Source organism: Pelobates fuscus, chromosome 3, assembly GCF_036172605.1.
Source record: "Pelobates fuscus isolate aPelFus1 chromosome 3, aPelFus1.pri, whole genome shotgun sequence".
In the NCBI taxonomy this organism is placed as follows: domain Eukaryota; kingdom Metazoa; phylum Chordata; class Amphibia; order Anura; family Pelobatidae; genus Pelobates; species Pelobates fuscus.
The window spans coordinates 112,662,194-112,684,808 of record NC_086319.1 but is presented as its reverse complement, the minus strand read 5'-3'; the positions used below and the strand labels follow the sequence as shown (position 1 = coordinate 112,684,808).

The following is a 22,615-nucleotide window of genomic DNA, read 5'->3' as shown; positions in this document are numbered from 1 at the left end:
TACAAAACACGAGACTATTGACAGCATCTCTCATGGACACCAAACCCATACAAGCCCGGGGTTGCCAAGACAACAGGCCGCGCCACTCCCAGCAGGCTCACTGTTGGGCAGTGACAGTCAGCTGTGGATTCCTATTGGCCAGCGCCGCAATTGGTGTCCTCGCTGTGTGCAGCATTGACTGTGAGGGCTACGATTGGCTGTTTGTAGCCGCAACAGCTCAGCAAATCGCGCAGCTATTGGCTCAGCTTGCTGTCACTCAGCGGCCTAGTCCTCTGTCCGGCTACTGCGCAGGCGCAGTCTGTGGGACTGGCAGTTGGTCCAAGGTTTGGGGGCAGAGGGAGAGTGACAGGGAGGCTCCGTCATCATTCGCTGCGGCCTCTGATGGGCGACTCGGGTTATCGGTTAATACCGGGAGCCTTGGGTACATCTGTGGTGTCTGGAGCGAATCATAAAGCACCCGGGAAGATGCCGGTAAGGGTCTGTGGGGTGAGTCCTCGCCTTGTTGCTAGGGGCGGAGAGCTGGCTCTGTCATTGATTCCCCCATTCATCCTCATATCAATAGCTGGGCTGTCATAGCTCTGAGCTCAGCAGCTCTGCCGCCTCGGGCTGGCTTTACAGCAGAACTGTCCATGGTGAGCTTTATGGACCAGCCAAAGTAGAGTATTCTGTAGATTGGGCTATTTGTTTATTAAAGGAATACTCACAGGCACCATAACCACTACGTGGTGATGTGGTTATGGTGCCAGGAGTCCCCTGGCTCCCTCAAAGTGTCACAGATGTATTCCTAACACTAACGTGTTCCTCGGCCCCTGGGCCATCCTGCAGCATTGTAAAGGGTTAAATACATTCACTTACCCAATTCCAGCGCTGAGGTCCCTCGGCACTGTGTCGCAATTCGCCTCATCTGAAAAAGGGACCTAATGTGCATGCGCAGTGAGCTCCGCACACCCATTAAACCTTCCTCATAGGAATGCATTTCTTCAGTGGGTTTCTATGGGATTTCCTCCAACGCTGGACGTCCTCCTGTAGAGTGTGAAGACGTCCAGTGTCGTTTCATGGCGTCAAACTCCGTGATATTCCAGGAAGCACCTGTAGTGGCTGCCTGGTAGACGGCTTCTGGAGGCAGTCTTAGTACTGCAATGTAAACATTGCATTTTCTCTAAAACTGCAATGTTTTACATTGCAGCACTAAAGGGGACGGGGACAGTGCACCCAAACCACTTCAGTGAGATGAAGTGGGCAGGGTTCCTATAGTGTCCCTTTAAACTTCCTTTATTGCATGATCTGTTTAATTTAGAATTTATCTCCTGCTCTGTTAATAGTCTGCTAGAGCCTGCATGGCCTCCTATGTGTGTGATGTAGAGTTCAATTTACAGAGGAGGAGATAAAGATGTCTAAAGTAAGTAAATAGCTGATTGAAAATGAAAAAGCCATTTGTTTTTATCATAGAGGCTGTGTGAGTCACAGCTGGGAGAGGCTTCATACACAGAAATAAACATTATTTTAATTGAGCAGTTAGACATCAGAAGCATGATTTATACACAAAAACTGCTTTATTAAGCTAGAGTTGTTTTGGTGACTATAATGTTATTTGAAAACCTTGTCCTCACGCTTGCTCCATCTAAGAAAGGATAGGCCAAATGATATTCATGTGCAAAAGTAGGCACATTATGTGACCATTTGATTAAAATAGCTAAGTTTCACTCTTCTGTCTACTGAAGCATCTCCAGTGGATGTCAGTGTGACAGTGCACTGTAAACAGAACAGCAATGTTGCAGGGTTAAAACTTCAGGGACATGACACCCAGACCATTTGATTTAAGATTACCGTATATACTCGAGTATAAGCCGAGTTTTTTAGCACATTTTTTTGTGCTAAAAAACCCCAACTCGGCTTATACTCGAGTCAGAGTCTGTATTATGGCAATTTGCATTGCCATAATACAGACTGGGGCTGTGGGGGCTGTCAGAGAGTTTACTTACCTCTCCTGCAGCTCCTGTCAGCTCTCTCCTCCTCCGCGCCGTCCGTTCAGCACCTCGGTCAGCTCCCAGTGTAAGTCTCGCGAGAGCCGCGGCTCTCGCGAGACTTACACTGTGAGCTGACAGAGGGAGCTGCACGGACGGCGCGGAGGAGGAGAGAGCTGACAGGAGCTGCAGGAGAGGTAAGTAACAGCTCTGCCAGCCCCCTCCCCCCCACTGAACTGCCAATGCTGGACCACCAGGGAAGGAGCCCCCCTCCCTGCCATATATCAAGCAGGGAGGGGGGAAGAAAAAAAAATAATGAATAATAAAAAAAAAAAATAATTAAATAATAAAAAAATAATACAATAATAATAATAATTAAATAAATAAAAATAATAATTAATAATAATAACAAAATTTTTTAAATAATACAAATTTAAATAATAAAAAAAAAAAACACCCACCCCCACCAAGGTTCTGCAACTCTCACACTCTCACACACTCACACTCTCACACTCTCACACTCACACTCACACACTCACACTCACGCTGCGCTCATACACTCACGCTGCGCTCATACACTCACGCTGCGCTCATACACTCACGCTGCGCTCATACACTCACGCTGCGCTCATACACTCACGCTGCGCTCATACACTCACGCTGCGCTCATACACTCACGCTGCGCTCATACACTCACGCTGCACTCATACACTCACGCTGCACTTATACACTCACACTGCACTTATACACTCACACTGCACTCATACACTCACACTGCACTCATACACTCACACTGCATTCATACACACACACACACACACTGCATTCATTATACACACACTGTAAATAAATATTCAATTAATATATTTTTTTTAGGATCTAATTTTATTTAGAAATTTACCAGTAGCTGCTGCATTTCTCACCCTAGTCTTATACTCGAGTCAATACGTTTTCCCAGTTTTTTGGGGTAAAATTAGGGGCCTCGGCTTATATTCGGGTCGGCTTATACTCGAGTATATACGGTAAGTGGTCTGGACGCCTATAGTGTACCTTTTAATAGGTGCCTGTGGGCATTATTTCACATTGATGGCCTAGCATTATTGGAAGCATAATGTTGAAAATCTGCTGTGTCAGAGCATACTTTTTTTTTTTTTTTTTAATAAATAAAACAGACAACGAAGCAAAACTATACATTTTTAACATGAGTGGATGAGCACTGATAAATATACCCATAAGGGAATTTTTTTCCATAGGGGATTTGTTTTGAAAAGCACAAACTATGCTTTGTCAGCACTGTGTAGCTGTTTTATTAGACTAGGATGGTACTGAGAATGGGCTGGACTCATCGATGTCGTCTTATGTTACCTGTAAGTTATGTTGTCTTTGTTGTAAAAATATCCTTAAATAAAAATGTAATAAGGCTTTGCTTTCTGACGTGTATGTTGATTGTTTAGAACAGAGCTGTCTTTGATGGCTGAAAGGGAACTATGTCTGTTAGTAATGAGTCACATTTTATGGTTATCGCTGATTGTAGATGTTGCAGGGGCACTGTCTTTATTAATTAGACTTAATGCATGTTAAGATTACCTTAAGAGATTCTTTATGATTTTATAATGTAGCAGGTGCCGTGTTCTGTAAATTGTGTTGTGTTCCTGGCCCATAGACGCTGAATGGATTAGTATACAGAAATAAGGTCTACAAATTATACCAAACAAGTGGAGCGCTCTAAACAGTAGAGGGGTTTACTCACTTCTTTGGTACAGTGACAGTCTTGAAAAACTTGAATGTACATATAAAAGGAAACAAAAAACAAGAACCAAAAAAATATAGTGCAGATGTTCCAAAAATGGATAATTGGTAGTAAGTAATGACTGAAACCACTCACATGGACAGGAGCCTATATGGTATTGGCTCCGTAAAAGGATCCTTTTATGCTCTTAGGGCAGCAACACACTCCTTTATTCCAGGTAGTATTCCTCCAGGAGTATACAACGAGAAGAAAAGCAGAAAAACAACTGTGTAGAATTGCACATACTATAATAGTATTATGAGATATAAATAGTTGTGCTCACCTTCTGCAGAGCCCTGAAATCCCAGCTCTGAGGTTGATAAACAATTTGCTACTTTAGAGGGGGAATAGCACTCTCCCCAATGGAGTTCCTGATGGCTAGAAAGGACTTTGGACTAAAGTATAAAATACTAAATATACATTTATTAACAATGCATTAAAAACAAAATAAATGGGTACTTAGAAAGTAAAAAGATCCAATAAAAAGTCCAGAATAATCAGCTGACACTTAAGTGAATAACCATTTAAATTTACAAAGAACACCATAAACGGACTATAATGTAAGTGGAGTTAATCGCTAAAAACACATTGAAGTAACGGACCTGTTGATTTAAGTGTTTTATTTTGTTTCACAGATCAACAAAACAGACAAGCCGGAGTCCAGCGATAATGTCAAAGTTGTGGTTCGATGTCGTCCCTTAAATGAGCGTGAAAAAGCCATGAACAGCAAGATGGCTGTAAATGTGGATGAAATTAGAGGAACTATTGCTGTTCATAAAGTAGACTCCATGAATGAACCTCCAAAGACTTTCACATTTGACACAGTTTTTGGACCGGATAGTAAACAGCTGGATGTGTACAACTTAACAGCCAGGCCTATAATCGATTCAGTACTGGAAGGCTATAATGGTATGCATGCTAATTTAAACAGAACTAATTGCTACTGAATTAATTTGATAGATTTAAGTGAATATGTTGCTGTTTCTTTACTAAACTGTGAATTGTAGTTAATTAAAAACCAGACTGCAAAAGTTAAGTCAAAATAGTCACATTGTAAAAAATTCCTTTTTGCGTCATTTATATACAGAGCAGACATTAGGCTGTTCGATTAGGACCTGCCAAAATGGGGTACATTGACATTGTGGCAGGCTCATTCGATATATGATCATATAATGTAACTAAACCCCCATATTTTTTTGCCTAGGTGAGATGATTTAAATAAAACTATTACATTATGTGAGACTTGAAATTTCTGTTTAAATGAACAGTGAACCTGAAAAATATATTGCCATACCTTAATTTCTCACACTTTATTTTGTTTTAGAATTTCTTCATGTTAAATTATGTTTTATATATAAATATTTGAGATAAAATAAGAGCCCAATTTCTCCTGAACAAAATGATATATAATAGGTGTGGGTGCACTTAATATGAAGAGGTAAATTATGGTTGAACAGACATAGCTCAAATTCAAGGTTTTGTTTGGTTCAAAACTTGGACAATTGTCTCCATCTTTAAGGGATTAAGAGAAATCTGAACACGGTACAGTACCTAAAAGATGGCATCTATATGGATGCAGCGTACAATTCTTTTGTTTTATTCAAGCTGGCAAACCCTGTCAACAATTTAGTCATTTCTGAACGGTTATACAGGGAAGCAAAATTTGGGCCCTCTTATTTAATGAAGCAGTTTTTGTGTATAGACTATGCTTCTGAAGTCTCACTGCGCAATTCAAAGAATATAACATCAAAATTGGGAATGGATCCCTCTGCACTGTTAAACCTATACAAGGAACATAGGGGGCTATGGTTTATAAGAGTTGAAGATACTACTTTTATTTTTGTTGTTGTTGCTAATGTGACGGATCGCCTAGCACCCTGACTGGGTACCTCCGTCAAGCTCGCTTTCTAGGTCTCCCCTGGGACAGAGAAGTGCTTCAGCCCCTAGCCACCGCAGCTTTGCTGGAGTCGGAGTCTCTGTCACTTCCCGCCCTGAAACAGGGTCCTGTGTACAGCTTCTAGTGATTTTAGCTCTCCTGTAGAGAGTATAGCTGATCCGCCCAGACTGAGTGAAGGGTGTAAAGGAACTGCTTTATTATGGCCAAGTGGCCTGCTTTTATACACAGCCCCCATCATGCGGTCTCTATTCAATACAAGGCAAACCCCTCCCAGGAATCTCTGGGCCTGGAAAATAATTGCATCAAAGACCGGTAAGCTAATTATTTCCCAGGAACAGAGAAGCAAAACAAAAATATAAAACATAAAAATATCCCAAAACATCATAAAAATATATAATAACCCCACAAATAATACATAGACCTGAGCTGAGCGCCCTATTCTCCAAATAACGCTAAGATCCATGCAGTGTAGGGGAAACGCCACCGGGTTAAAGTTCTGACCAGCCGCACACGTGGCCCTATGCCCAAAATAGTTCCATGGCATTTGGTGCTTTGGCCGGTCAACTTTCTGGAGCTCCTGCATTTGAAATATGGAGTGCTCTGCCTGGCTCTTAGGTAGCGTTTGTGTCCCTTAGTCTCAGACACCTTCCCTCCAAAAAGCGCTCTCCTGGCGGGTTTCAAAGTGGTTCAAGACCCCAGGAAAAAGTTGTCCAGGAACCGCACAGTCACCTCCTGCCGAAAACAGTTCCATAACATTCGTGGCTAAGTACCGCTGAGGTGAGGTGACTGGGGACCTATGAGGTCCTCATTCCAAATTTAGTTCCATAACAATCGTGGCGAAGTACCGCTGAGGACCATTTGAATGAACGTCTGCCAGGGAGCTAGAGTTTGGTTCCATTCGATTGAAGGGAAAGTGCCGAACCAGGGGCACAGAGGGAAAGCTGCTAATGACGGCTGTGTAGGGTAACTCTCAAACGGGGTCTCCAACCTGGACTATAGTCGGTGGGCAGGAGGCCTGCCAATCTAAGTACCCAAACAACTGTTACTGACTGGTGAATCCTGTCGCTGCAGTCTCACTGTTTAATTCTCTCCCATTTGGAGTAAAATCGCTTTGTTTATGTAAACCTAATCACACCTCCCCTGACTGGGACGCACACAGCCACCCTACACACTTCCTAAAAAGTTTTTTTTTTTAAAACATTTTTAGCTTCCCTTATTGCACAGTTTGTTTAGTTAAGACTTTATTAACTTTTGTTCTTTTAGCCTGCTAAAGATTGCAACAACTTCCTGTGTGTGATTTTTAGGTCATCAGAACTACAGCTGTAAGACTGGAAAAAAAATAAAATTCATGGAGGCTGTGTAAAATAAGATCATGTTTTAAAACTAATATACAACACTAATACAGGTGAATACAGGTGAACTAGATTTGCAGCTTCTGCAATCTACAAATGAAAAATTGCATAATAAAATACATGCACGTTTTTAATTGTAGTATAATCTACTAAATTGTTTTAAAAAAGAAAAAAAATCTATACAATTTTACAAGGGATTTAAAAATTACATTGGTAATCAAATATGATAATTAATTTCCACCATATAGCCATATCATGTTAAGCCCACCACTATGTCACAGTACTCCAATATCTAAATCTGTAAACCACAGAAATCACAACATAACAAAACACTTTACTATACTAGGTCTTGTGTAGCTGTACATTTGGTTAAAACAAAGCACTCATGTAGTGTACGGCTGGTTTGGGGTACAAGAGCCTCGGTGGTCTGTGAGTGTTTAGCTGCGCTTGGGATAAATAAGCACTGCATATAACCGGCAGAACGCCATGTTGGTAGCAATATGTTTAGTTTGCAATATGCTATGAGAGTGCTGCAGATTGAAAAGCCCTTTATTTTAATACTATATATTATTAATGCCCTGATGACACGAAAACACAACTTCAACTGTATTGCCTTGTATGCAAGTGAAAACAAAAAATGCCACAATACCTTATTTATTTTCAAATAAAATCATTCAGGCCAACTATTAAATTTTTCAACCAATTCTACATAATTCTACACTGGCGCTAAGCTGACTGGCCTAGCCATTTCATGAATGAGGATATACACTGTTTGGAGCTGTAGCTTGGTTTTCCGCAATGGGAAGTAATCAAAGGGACCTTTTTGTGAAGGCAATTTGGATGAGCTAGGAAAGTAGCAGGCTTTGTATTTGTCCCAGCAAGGGGTCTGCAAACCCACTAAGGTAACAACCTCATGCACTCCTCGTTTATACCTTGAGCCATAAAGGACTTATATTGAGGATTGTAAAAGAGTGACTGGAGATGGAGGAGTGTGTTGAACCATTAAGGGTGTTTCTATATCCTTTGGATGAATGCGACTTCATTCCATATGCTAGTGCACATGGGCAACATTTTCAATTGCAGGGTTAAAAAGATGTGCACTGCGCCCAGACCACTTCATTGGTCTGGGTTCCTTTTGGTGTCCTAATTATCTTTATAGTTTTTTCCTGTCCTTTCTTCTTCATTAATATTCCAAATATCATCTGTAAAACGTCTGGAATATTATTGTTGGGATAAATTGAAAGGACAAAGACAATTGGCACGATTATCTTCTTTGTAGCCAGTTCGGGTTTATTGCTGAATGGGATATTATTTGTCTGTTATCTATAGTCCTTTATGCTCTGTGTCTAGCATTTGTGTCGAGTTGTAAAGCTTCATTGTTTCGTTTTTTATTTTATGTTTTTTAATAGTCCCTTGAAATTATATGTGCAACCTGTCAAAACAGTGTTGTATTGTTTTTTATTTTTTTTTATTTATTAGCGATTCCAGTTGCGACTTTACAGCCTGGCAGTGTATATTTAAGGCAAAACAGACCTTAAAGATTTTGCTTTTTCTCCTTTATTTTATTTATAACAAAGACAATTGTTCCATATATTAACATCAAAGACAGACCTACACATATAATAAACGTATTGAAAAGGTAAATTACATCACCACATAAATACATAACTTAAAGGGACACTATAGTCACCTGAACAACTTTAGCTTAATGAAGCAGTTTTGGTGTATAGAACATGCCCCTGAAGCCTCACTGTTCAATCATCTGCCATTTAGGAGTTAAATTAATTTAGAGATTGAGATACAATTATTTAAGGTAAATTACATCTGTTTGAAAGTGAAACCAGTTTTTTGTATTCATGCAGGCTCTGTCAATCATAGCCAGGGGAGGTGTGGCTAGGGCTGTATAAACAGAAACAAAGTGATTTAACTCCTAAATGACAGTGAATTGAGCAGTGCAATTGCAGGGGAATTATCTATACACTAAAACTGCTTTATTTAGCTAAAGTAATTTAGGTGACTAGAGTGTTCCTTTAAAAAAAGAAAAAAACTGAACACACATTTGGGATCCGGCACATAACTAATCCCACAGGGGAAAACAAAAGAAAAATAATTTACTACCGGTAACTTGGTTACATATGTAACCAGAGTTGCAATGCTTCGTGCCTTGAAAGAGTTTCAATGAGGATATACTCTTCATAGAGTAGTCCCGTTTCTTGATTTCTTACAGTATTCCTGAACAGACAGATCTGACTGAATACTATGTTTCAACCTCTAAAAAAAAAAAAAAAAAAAAAGCTCTTTCAAAGTTCTCTTTGCAGGAGGGTACCAAGACCTCCACACTTTCTTTTAAGTTTCTTTGTGTTCCCTCTCCTGTGTGGGTGAAACAATCCACTGTAGTCCAAAGGTGAAATGGTTCTTTACATTCTAGCTACAAGAGGATGGTTTCCAGCTGTAAGTCTAGTGCAGAGCTTAACAAATTTCCATTGTGTGTAAGAGTCAGATTTTGTGACATGTTTTTGATATCTGATTTGTTTAGATAACTGATCCTGACTCAATTCCTTGATCAAAAGGGTTTAGTTCCCTGCCAGAGACACAGGCCAAGTAATAACCAGATTAACCACTGCAATGCTGGCACAGAATTATGCCCACTGTGCATGACTGTCTACCGTATGTACTCTAATCTAATGCGCCATCAAATCTATTACGCGCTTACATTTTTGAAACCTGGAAGCCGAAAAATGTTTACGCTGGCAAATGTAGGGCTCATTTGTAAATGAAGAAACTGTACACAGACCACAAGTCTTGCATTCCAGTGAAGTAGAATGAAAAAGGTCCAGGCACTTTTTGGAACCACAGCAACGTTTCGACCACAAGGTCTTTGTCAAGCTTGACAAAGACCTTGTGGTCGAAACGTCGCTGTGGTTCCAATAAAGTGCCTGTCTTGAACCAAGGAGTGCCTGGACATTTTTCATTCTACTCTACTAAATTGGGAATCTGGAGTTTGGTTCCGGTACAGAAGCACCCTGGCTCAGATTGATGGGAGTGAGTGCAGTTCCACACACATTACAATTGCATTCCAGTGATGCATTTTTCGCCCACACAAATTTCTCTCCAGCAAATTTTGTGTCGTATGCCCATCGTATCTCCAAGATGTCGTTGTTAAGTGAGGAGCAACTAGTAAATCAAGAGAGAATAGTACGCATGTACTGTGCTTTCCTTTTTGTGAGTTCTGATATCATACTCTAATCTAAGGCACTGTGTGTACTTCAGTCTAAGAGTCCTCAAATCTAATGCACATTCAAATTTTGTGTTGAATTGTTTTTATTACGTTTACATAAGTTAGGTGTACATACATCATATTGAAACTTTCACTGCATCATCGCCTACGCGGAGGTTCTGCTTGTGTAACAAAGGTCACATTCAAATTTTGTAGACTTTGCCAATAAAGGTACGCGTTGGATTAAGATTCAGTATTTACTCGAATCTATCTGTTTGATAATAGTTTTGCCAGTACAATTTTATGTTTTTAAATCCCTTGGTCAACAGTGCCCCTACAGGTAGTAGTAGGAATTTCTTAGAGATATGTGCGAGGGGAATCACATAACAGTGTAGGTGTGGAGTAGCGCTTTCCTCCCAAGATTATGGGTTGTATATAAGCAATAGACGCAATAGACAGATCAAGGGGACTATCTGATCAGCCCAGTGACTGATGCGCAAGGGGAAAGCGACTGACCTAGGCTAGTGAGGGACTTAGACATTGCTACGACTAAAGAAAAGAGGTGACTTTACAAAGCAAGCTGTGACTTAAGAAACTTATCTTCAAATTTAGTGTGTAAAGTATTGATCTCCTCAATGTCCATAATTAATTAACCCAAAGCATTAATGAGACCAATATCTTCCCAATAGTCCAACATTGGTGTACCTGTTGTGGCATTGTAACTAATATCTGTGAATTTAAAGATAATTTAATATTAATCTGCCTGTGTTCCAGGAACAATCTTTGCATATGGACAGACTGGAACAGGTAAAACCTTCACTATGGAGGGCGTTCGTGCTGTCCCAGAACTCCGAGGCATCATCCCAAATTCCTTTGCTCACGTATTTGGACATATTGCTAAAGCTGAAGGAGATACACGGTAAGTAAAGGGTCTGTCTGAAAAGTCAAACATTTCCAAATGTTAAAACATTCAGGGAGGAAGTTACAGACATACATATATATTGTATTTCTACCTTGTTTGTAAATTTTGATTTTCTGCATGTTAATCTACTTTGGTATTTTCAGTGCTGTATTTTTGTTATATAACAAAAATATAGCACTGAAAATACCAAGTATATATACATATATCTAAGATCCTCTATATGACAACCCTAATAACATCTCAAAGAAGTTGCCTGGGTGCAGTTATCCTGTGTTTTTAACCTTGCAAATTAAAACATTGCAGTGTAGTAGAAACTGCAATGTTTACATTAAGTGGTTAAAGGGATTCTCCATTGCCAGGAAAACATATTCATTTTCCTGGCACTGCAGGACCCTCTAGTGCCCCTCTACCTCGCACCCCCATCCCAAGTTGCTGAAGGGGTTAAAACCCCTTCAGTGACTTACCTGAATCCAGCGGCGATGTCCCTCGGCACTGGGTCAGGCTCCGCCTATGCTGATGTCGGCGGGGGAGACCTAATGTGCACACGCATTAGACATCCCCATAGGAAAGCATTATTCAATGATTTCCAATGGAGATTTCTGCGACGCTGGAGGTTGTCACATAGCGTGAGGGTGTCCAGCGTCGTTTTAAAACACTTTTTGTGTTTTATGAACACGGAAGTCTCCTCTAGTGACTGTCTAGTAGTCAGCCACTAGAGGAGGACTTAACCCTGCAATGTAAATATTGCAGTTTATGAAAACTGCAATAATTACACTTGCAGGGTTAAGGGTAGTGGGAGTTGGCACCCAGACCACTCAAATGGGTAGAAGTGGTCTGGGTGCCTGGAGTGTCCCTTTAAACCCACTTCTTCTTTTTTTTTTTTTTTTTTCTGTGAAGGGACTGAAGTCTCTTCCGGGAATAAAGGGGAGAGCTTATAAAGGTTGCAGTCATAAGAACTGCAGCTTTTGTAAGCTCTTTTAGACTATACTCCCAATGAATACATACAAGGAAGCATGCATGCATGCAGGTATATCTTCTAAACAGTTTTTTTTTGGGGGGGGGGGGGAGGTTTGTGCGGCGGGGGAAATTGTGGAAGTGTGGAGTGGTGCTTTAAGTTTGAAATTCACGTTGAATTCCCTTAGTAAAAAAAAAAAAAAGGGTTAATACCAAATTCAGAAGTTGTCTACTAATATCTTCCTCTTACATTCTGAGATGTTATTATTTTGCACGGAAAAGACATCATGTAAATTTTCTTGTAGATTTTTGGTCAGAGTGTCGTATCTGGAAATTTATAATGAAGAAGTACGTGACTTACTGGGAAAAGACCAAACCCAAAGGCTTGAGGTACATTTAATAATTCTATATATTTTGCCATTTTAACGTTTATTACGTTTTATATAAGGTGGGGATTTCTATGAACACTCTCCTGCATGTATATGTAGGAATTTTTTTCCTAGCTTGTTGCAAAATTGGAAGTGCTTCAAACTGGGTTTTTTGCCTTCTTTTGGATCAACAGCAAAAAACATGTGAGGAAGGCTGAACTTGATGGACGCAAGTCTCTTTTCAGCTATGTAACTATGTAACTATGTAAAAAAACACTCGTTTGAAGAATTTTTAGTTTTCTACAAATATTGTTTATAGAGGTTAACTCTGTGTATTCATGCGTAGAATAATGCTGTCCACACATTGGGGGAAAAAAAATAATTTCCTTGACTCTCTTTCCTCAAAATAGTTTAATTTAAAAGCGGCACTGTCACACAGTCAAAAGATATACTAAGACAAAGTGGGGACTAAAGCTTGACAAAAGGCAAAACTACATTTTGTCCTTTTTTTATTTATTTATTTATTTTTTTAAATTTTCTTTATCTGTCACTAGTGACGGCTGTGGGGAAAATAGAATTGTCTATGGAGTATCCCATGGTCTTCTCCAGCGACCTCAGTGTTTTTCTCTTGAGCATCGCGGTGGCCATGCGTGACAGGTTCAGATATGTATAATTAACCTTAGCCTGCACCCTGCGACAAACGCACAACTGCAAAGTCACTGTAAGGGGCCTTAGCAAATTACCGTGACACAGCCACTTTAATAATTTTTTTTTTTTTTAAAGTTTTTTTTTTTTATTGAAACATCCAATCCATGCTATTTAATTTATTTTCTTTTTTTTAATAGCACAGTAATTTCCATTGCATTAGCAGATCTAAAATACGGGGAAAAAAACAAACATATATAGTTTAGGCTAGGGTAACGTGGAAAAAAAAAAATCTCCGTCATTTTTTTTTTGTTAGGATCATTTTTCTCCTCTTCAACCATAGTTAAAAACTCTCCGTCTATTCATTACAGTCTTTTATAGTATTTTTTATTTAATAAAACCTATTAAGGCTTCCATATAAATTTTTTTACTTATTCCTTTATTTTTTTTTTTTATTTATATATAATTCTTTATTTTATGCGTGCACGAGTGAACAATGAGGATCGTTGCGCCACAATAGCGGAACAAAGCATTACATCAGCAGTTGATAATATGGCATATGGAATACTGTACACAATTTTTTATAAAAACATAAAATACAAGTTGGAACTTAATGCAGGTGTGTTTTGAGAATGCATACAGAATATTAATGCTTCGCAATGTGGTCTAGTGTCGAATATCAAAGCAGAATGACATAACATTCTAAAAGTGTAGTAGAGAATTGCTAAGTTCAGTGCTCGTTGGGTGGCAAAGGAAACTCTGCTATTGTGGTGTTTGGTGTAAGCACTGTGTGTGTGCGTTATGATATGATAATGGGTACCGGGGTGTGTCAGTTCCTGTGGGACAGAGTGAACTGCTGCACGGGTATGTTGTGGCTTATACTCATAGTGGTTTGGCGGGGTTTCGGGGACAGAGATAGTGATAGCATTGTGTTTGGTAGGCTGTGTCTGCAGCATAACTGCTATGCTTGGGGGCTATGTGCGGTGTCCGCTTGCGTTGGTGAACTTTAAAGGGGACCCCCCATGGACATATGCCTGGAGGTTTGTGGTCGGATAGGGGAAGCCAAGAGTAAGCTAGACTTCAACTCCTAGCTTTTGGGTGGGTAGGCCTTTCGCAGTGTGTGTGTGTGTGGTACCGGGGGCCCGAAAGGTTACTTCGGCATCTACCGTGTAGGGCCGGAGATAGGTAGTCTGTACTCTTATGTGGAGTGTGTGTTTGTCAGTGAATAGTTGGGTGCAGTGATTAACTAAGCTGGGTATCGTCTCTCTATAAGACATTTAACAAATGTGAGTTCTCTATATATGGGGTAACGTCTCAATAGGTCAGGTGGTAGTCCCGGCAGCCTTTTCAGGTATTGGCTGCAGTTGTAGGTGCCCCGGTTAGTTGTCTGGGGATAAATTCTGCAACGTTGGCTGTGCCCCAACTCGGTGGGTTCGTGGGCCTTTACGCCGGTGCTTGTAGGGCCAGTGAATCCGAAGGGAGACCCAGCTGCTCCAGTATGGCCGGTGCCTCTTGCATGCAGCGCACTGTGAGTGTAGCGTCACCCTTGGTGACCAGTAAGGTGTATGTGAGCTGGGCCCCAGCTGTATCTAATGCATTGAGCTCGCAGGAGGGATGTGAACTGTTGTAGGGTCCTCCTCCAGGCCAGTGTCGCTCCTGAGAGATCCGCGTAAAAGGAAAGAGTCATGTTTTCGAAAAGGTAAGATAGTTGGTCTCTGGAGGCCGCCAGAACTGCATATCTATCCCTGTGGGTCTGGAACTGCAGGATTACATCCCTTGTGGCCGTGGCTGGGGCTTTAGTGGGCTTTGGCATGCGGAAATGCAGTCTAGTGTCACCGCTTTGGCTACCTTCGGGGTAGCAGAGCCGTGAGGAGCCGCCGAGCAGCTCAGCATCAGGTATGTTGTCGTTGAAGCCCCTTATCTTTAGGTGTTTTAGGCGGCATTTGTCTTCGAGCGCGGCAAAGCATAGGTCGTTTTGTGTGGATTGCCGTTTCAGCTCTCGTACCTCCCTTTGTAGCTCTTGGATTTGGCTGGTGTAGGTGTTTGTAGTGTCCTCCACTGCCCCTAGTCGTCCATTAAGACCCCTCAGGGTGTCCTTAATCGAGACAACATCCGCTGATATTTTTTTATGATGTTCCGCCATAAGTTCTCTGATAGCCTCCATGCTCACCGGTGTGGGGGTTACGGCTGATGTCGGGTGTTGAGTTCTAGTTGGTGGTGATTTAGGCCAGGCCGGGGAGAGTTCCCCCTTGTCTTCATCAGACGTCTCAGCATAGAAGTCAGAGTATCCGCCATGAAGGGACGCCATGTTTGAACACAAGGCGCCTCGTGCCTGCTGCCATAGCTCACCGATATCCATGCCCATCGTGGGCTTTTCGGGCTTGAGTTTTTTTGATTTTTGTCCCAATGGATTCGTTTAGGTGTTAGGCTCACCCTGGGGTGATTTCGACCCACTTGAGGTGGGTTAAATGTGTGTTTTTCCCGTATCGTGGCCTGCAGCTCAGTAGGCATATGACCGTTCTCTCCAGTAGCTTCTTTTTAATTTTTTTTTAAAGGCATTTAACCGCAAACTTGTCTCCTTAGTGCCTGTCCGCTCTTCCTCCTACAGACTTTGCCGCAGCCACCACACTTCTTATTATTATTCTGCTTTGCAAATGTAGTAGTGATTGACTGAAAGATCTCCTCACCAGAAAAAAAACTTTAAGATGAATTTGTTTTGAGAGAGGAGAGTCCCTTTAATATTTTATATGTACATTTGCACAATATTATTTTGTCATGTAAATGTTCATACTTTGTAGAAAGGAGTTACCATAATTTATTAAGTATGCTATCCGAAACAGGAATACTTGCTAAGCTGTAATATGCATTTGTAGGGGGTTAATTAAACAACAAATCCTACTTGCACAACCTAAGGTTATCACTAGCTAATTGCTACCACCAATGCATTCTATCAGGCAGCTTGGATCATTTCTTCAAACCTTAACGTAGTGGTGCAATTTATGTCCATACAACATAATTTGGTAAATTGATGCCTATAATCCTTCAGAGAAATTCAGGAGAACAAGAGACCTCACATTCCAGAGTTCATGCTGACGTCCCCAAAATAAAAGTCCAAATGGAGTGCTGAGTGGAAAATCAACAGAAAAATGTGTTGCACTGAGGTATGAGAGCCTCTCTGACTCTTATGTCTCAAATATATTTAGACCTGTGCTGGAATTAGGTGTAGGAAAGTGGCCTTTGGTTTGTATATTCAAAAAAGGAAGGGGGAATGATTTATTAAATACTGGGATACATTACAATCCAGCATTAATCACTTATTGGTAATGATTCCTAGAATACAGGACACACTGAATTTTCTGACCATAAAAATAAAATGTGTGTGTATATATAATATATTTTATTTATATATAATTTCTTCTTTACTCTCTAGATTACACTGTCCACTTTTTGTGTCTCTCCACTATTTTTAGTTTAACAAGCTTTATACAGGATACTTCTGCTTCTGTACTTGACAATTTTTTTTTTTTTTTTTAAATTACATAATGTCCAGTGACAATTGAAACTGACCCTCTATTAGTGTAGTCAATGAATTGGAATTAAAAGGATGGGAACATTTTCAGTAATTTATTGATGCAGGTATATGTTTTTCAGTGATTTCTAATTTATTTATTCTAATAAAAGAAAATCCTGTTTATTTTGGTAAGTGCAGGGGCAGAAAACTGCATGGGATAGAAGAACTTTAAAGAGAGTATCTTTAGAATTTTGTTGTTGACTAAAGTTGTTTCACTCTTTTTGTACTTTATTCTAGGTTAAAGAGAGACCTGATGTTGGTGTTTACATTAAGGACCTATCTGGTTATGTGGTGAACAATGCTGATGATATGGATAGAATTATGACTTTAGGACACAAAAACCGTGAGTGAAGTTTATTATTTACAAGAAATAAAATATCACTCTTATAAGCAGGAGAACAACTAGCTTTTTTGGGGGGGATATATTATGCCCAAAGCTAACAAATTCTCACATTTGTTGCAACAAAAACAAGGTGATTGTGCAAACAGTGATATATTTACCTCTTGTTATGCAATAAATAGCATAAAACCTTTAGAATAAAGACCTAACAGACCATCATAGTGTAGTATATTCCAAAATATAAAAAGCAGTTACATTAAATAAAATGGAAAACTCATCATTTTTAAGTTTTAAGTTGGCTTTTCATCAATATAAAGATATCAGGTGTTTAAACTTCACTATCAGGTCCACAGGTAGTTGGCAATTTCACTGATGGTCCAGAACCAGATGACATATTTAAAAGCTTTAATTCAATACAAGATAAAAAGCAAAATGTTTAATACAGCACAATGTGTTCCATCCATAGCCTGGCCTTTCTCAGGTGCATATAACCTATAATACGTGTGCCAACACACATATGCAGAAAACAGATTAAAAGTGATTTCCAATGCCCCATTAAAAGAGTAAAACTGTTTTTCTTCACTTCAAAATGGTTATTGTATTTCTATATACTTTCCATTTGCCTCACCTCTTTTTCACCAAAGTGTTAAAGGGACACTATAGTTACCAGAACCACTGCAGCTGAATGTAGTGGATATGGTGTCTACAGTCTGTCCTTGCAGGCTTTTCAATGCAAAAACTGCCTTTTTAATGGAGACACTGAAGGTTCCCTAGAGATGCATTGAATCAATGCATCTCTACAAGGATATGCGGATTTCAATACTTTGGAAAAGCAGTGGATTTGCTGAGATCATCAAGATTGTTGATCTTAGCCAGGGAGGGTGGGTCAGAAAGGGAGAAAAGGTCAGTTTAACACATATTCAAAGCAATCTGAAGGATGCCAGGGGAGCTAAACAGTTAGCTTGCTGGATGTGTCGAGAATTGTTTATGTAGAGTACTTGCAGTACCAGTGAGTCAAGGGTTTGTAAGACAACTCTTGTGTCTTGGCATTAGGAGGGAATTTGTGGGTCAGCTCTATCATGGAATCCCATTCCCCATCTGTGAGTTAAATGTCCTGAGCTTCTGCCCACTTTGCCATGAATGGGAGAGGGGAGAAGTACCTTTTTTTGAATTGGTATATTATTCAGCATGTAAAACTCCTCTTCTTGTGGGCCCTTGACGTTTGATGACATGTTATATGCATGTTATCAGTTTTGATCATAGTTTCACTTTCAATCACTGCAGGAAACACGTACACCATAAACAAAAAATAGCCCATTAAAACACTGTTTAGATCTGGGGTTTTAGTTACATAGATTTCAAAAGGTATGATAAGATAAGTCTTACTCACTATTTCTAAACTCCTGTCACATTAAATGCAATAGTACAAAAATGTAATATTCACAAAAAATATATAGCACACAGATAGGTGACCACATTAAAGTGAATGGTCTGCAAAGGCTGCAGACAGCAGGTCTGAAGGTTTTGCAAGTGGATTTCATTTACCCACAAAAAATATGCAACAAAAAAATGCATACTCTTTTTCTTTGAGGGATACATCTACTAAAAAAAAAAAAAAGAAAAAAAAAAGGTAATGCAGTGGCATGTTCCCTTAACCCCTTAAGGACCAAACTTCTGGAATAAAAGGGAATCATGACATGTCACACATGTCATGTGTCCTTAAGGGGTTAAAGGTTGCTCAACATCTTTACTCCACAATGGAACTGTGAAGTTGTATTCCGCTTCATAGTACTGCAGCCAATATACAAGTTTTTTTGAGAGAATAAAATTATAATTTTAAAGAGCTCAGTGAATTCAACTGTGGTACTGTGATAGGATGCCATCTTTGCAATACGTCAGCTTGTGAAATTTCATCCATGCTATTATTCCACAGTCATCTGTAAGTGGTATTATTGGATAGTGGAGGCTTTCAGGAACATCAGCAACTCACCCACGAAGCGGAAGACCATATGTCACAGAGCGGGATCTCATGAGTGCTGAAGCTCATGGTGCATAAATATGGCTAGATCCATAGCCAAAGTGTTCCTAACCTCCACTGGCATTAATATCAGAACAAAAGCTGAATGGGTTTCTATGGCTGAGCAGCTGCCTGCAAGCCTTACATCACCAAGTACAATACCGATCGTCTTGTCGAGTGATGTAAAGCATGCGGTCACTGGACTCTGGAGCCGTGGAAACATGTTCTATGGAGTGACAAATCACGGTTCTCTGTTTGGAAGTCTGATTAGCGAGTTTGGGTTTGGTGGATGCCCGGAGAATGTTACCTGCCTGACTGCCTTGTTACAATTGTACATTTTGGTGGAGGAGGGATAATGGTATGGGGCTGTTTTTCATGGTTTGGGCGAGAGGAGCCATATTTTCAGTGGAGGACAGTATTAATGCTGTAGCGTAGTAAAACATTTTGAACAATTCTATGCTTCCAACTTTGTGAGAACAGTTTGGGAAAGGCCCTTTTCTATTCCATCATGACTGTGCCACAGTGCACAAAGCAAGTTCCATAAAGACATGGTTGAATGAGTTTGATGTGGAAGAACTTGACTAGCCCGCACAGCGTTCTGACCTCAGCCCCATGGAACACATTTGGGATGGAACAGAGATTGTTAGCAAGGCCTTCTTGTGCAAAATCAGTGACTGACCTCATAAATGCTCTACTGAATGAATGGGGCCAACATTCCCACAGAAACATAAAATCTTGTGGTAAACCTTCACAGAGGAGTGGAAGTTGTTATAGCTGCAAAGTGGGGACCAAATAATAATAATGCCTTTTGTATTTTGAATGCTAAGTCATAAAAGTCCCTGTTGGAGTAAAGGCCAGGTGTTGCAATACATTTATTCACATATATGTAGTGTTGTACACATATGGTGTATATCGCTATCTCAAAGAATTTCAGGTGCATACTTATATTCTAGATTATATGTTGATGCTAAATACAGTAAATACCAATAAACATATAAACTTATAAACCTTTTGGATCAGAAATGATCTATGAGCATAAACATCAAGAGGATAAAATTTACTAGCTATGCCCCGCATAAGAGTGTAAAGAATTAAGTGGGTAGAAAGAAAAAATGTGGAGTGAGAAGTAAAGAAAGCACTCCCAAAGGGAATCAAAAATAACTGCTTAAACACCAAGCTATACGGTCATCATTCTGCTCTAGTCAGGAGACTCCAAATCAGTAGAAATTGAATAAATGCATGAGAGTCATGTCACCTTGCATCAAAGAATAACAGGAGGTACACTGTTGAGCAGCGCTCTCAAAGAACTTCCTGGATCAAATACTGTAGGCTCAACAGCACGGTAGAATTTTCCTGACCAGTAGGTTTGCAGTTTACATCACCTCCATGACAGTGTCGCTCCCAGCTGTCTATGGCATCTTTGCAGGACTACTCACTGCACTGACCACTCAACCACCATAGCTGACATCTAGCTTCCCGGCCACGAGTCGACCATCAACCACAAACTAACCACAGAGCCAAAAAAAATAATGCACGGTGTGACAGGGCACGGTGGAAGGAAATCTCCACTAAAACCAAAACTCCTATGTGGGTGAGGTCATTGGTGGCCCAGGTTGCAGGTAAGAAGATCTGATCCATATAACTGTGTAACGGATCGCCTGGCACCCAGACTGGGTACCTCCGTTAAAGGATGCTCCTAGCGTTTCCTGAGGACTCCAAGCACTCTGGCAGACACCACAATCACCGTATCGGAGAAGCATATGAATCCTATCAAGCATCTGAATGCTGTAGACAGTTGAATAGGAACCATACGAATAGGTTTGCACTCCTAGCAGTCAAACTGGAACAGCATGCAATAAATCCTCCCCCAATAATGAGACGACACTTCACTTTGAGGGTTAAACAGGAACTCCCTGCACTGGCACATACAGCCTCTTTTATTCACAATCCACAAAACATAGTACTGCCCACAGGGTTTTGCAAAACAACCAATAAACACATTACAACACATACAATGCATGTACAGCAGCCAATCAGACACAATGGGACAATAGAAACACACCCAGCATTTTCCTCCCTTCTGCTTAGGAGATAATTGAGTCAATTACTGTATCTACTCAATTATCTCCAAGCTGAAAAGTTACACTTTTTATACATTTTTATAACTTTGTGAGTTAACATCGTACATACATAAAACTTATATTATTTTAACCAGTAAAACTTGGGGACAAACATTTCCAAAATTCACTTGAATAGGTTCAGGGGTTTAACGGTTAGGCCGAAGGCCTTTGTTTTCACTTGCAAGCATAGCTTTTCCTGTCCAAACGTGTTCCCACTGGTTTGGCAGTGTCCCTGGGACAACACCCTGCTGGAGAACAATGGATCCGGGGGAGGGGAAGAGTAAGTGTCCAAAAAGTTTCAGTATGTCCATACACTGTTTTTAAAAGGCCAGCACAGTACAATAAAAGTCCATTCACTGTGCTTAAAGGGCCAGTAGCCGCACAATAAAATACAATATGCCCACATATTGCATTCAAAAGTACAACTTTACCAGGGGCCATAGTCAGCAGGTAGGAGGCGGGCAGCCAGGCCTCCCCAATGCCCAGTGGCGAGGCGGGTTCTGCCACAAACTGGAAGTGGTGCTAGTGAGTCAAATTTAATAAGTGCATGATAAAAAAAAGCCTATTCCTCTCTAAAAATTCCAACGTACCCTTGACTAAAGAAAGTATTTTGTATTGATTTTAAATTCCAAGTGAAAAGGCAGACACAATGTCTCAGTCCCCCTTAGTCCTGCAATGTAGTACATGGCAGTTTTTGAGAAACGGCAGTGTTTACATTGCAGTACTAAGATGGCCTCTAGTGGCTGTCTAGTGTGCTCGTTGTCATGATCTTGCAGCACGGCTCCTTCTCGCTCTGTTTAGTTATACCGGTGCCAGAGTGACGTGATATCCCGGCATCATTGCAGTGCTTGAAGATCATGAAGATTACAGCATCTTCTAAATGTGTCGCCAGTTTCATTCGTGAGTAGGAAAAAAAAACAAACAAATTGGGTTATGTAACAAGGTTGTACAGCAGCACTCTAATAAAGTCTCCATTTCTAATTCTGTCAAGCATTTCATGACAGAAATTCTAGGAATTTGCAACAAGCACAGTAACTCCGTAAAGGTGCATACACTAAAAGAGCCACAACATTAAAGCCACCTACTTAATATTGTATAAGCCAACCTCATCCTGCCAAAACAACTTTGATGTGGCTAAGCATGGACTCAAAAAGACCTCTGAATATGTCCTGTGGTATCTAGCACGAAGACATTAGCAGCAGATCTTTAAAGGGACACTCCAGGCACCCAGACCACTTCTGCTCATTGGAGTGGTCTGGGTGCCAACTCCCACTACCCTTAACCCTGCAAGTGTAATTATTGCAGTTTTTCATAAACTGCAATAATTACATTGCAGTGTTAACTCCACCTCTAGTGGCTGTCTACTAGACAGCCACTAGAGGTCACTTCCTAGTTTGTAGCACAGGTTTCCTGTGCTAGAGCGTTGCTGGACGTCCTCACGCTGTGTGAGGACCTCCAG

The 22,615-nt window shown here is 40.5% G+C and overlaps 1 protein-coding gene across 1 annotated transcript in view; it reads left to right on the top strand.

Annotated features, from left to right (window-relative positions):
• Positions 1 to 273: 273 nt before the first annotated feature.
• Positions 274 to 22,615, top strand: part of KIF3A (kinesin family member 3A) — a 54,960-nt gene continuing 32,618 nt past the window's right edge. Inside the window, exons 1-5 of the mRNA XM_063447421.1 lie at positions 274 to 486; positions 4,389 to 4,662; positions 10,994 to 11,138; positions 12,401 to 12,485; positions 16,917 to 17,022. Of these exons, the coding sequence (XP_063303491.1) occupies positions 382 to 486; positions 4,389 to 4,662; positions 10,994 to 11,138; positions 12,401 to 12,485; positions 16,917 to 17,022 (715 nt within the window). The 5' untranslated portion in view covers positions 274 to 381. The remainder of the gene's footprint in view (positions 487 to 4,388; positions 4,663 to 10,993; positions 11,139 to 12,400; positions 12,486 to 16,916; positions 17,023 to 22,615) is intronic.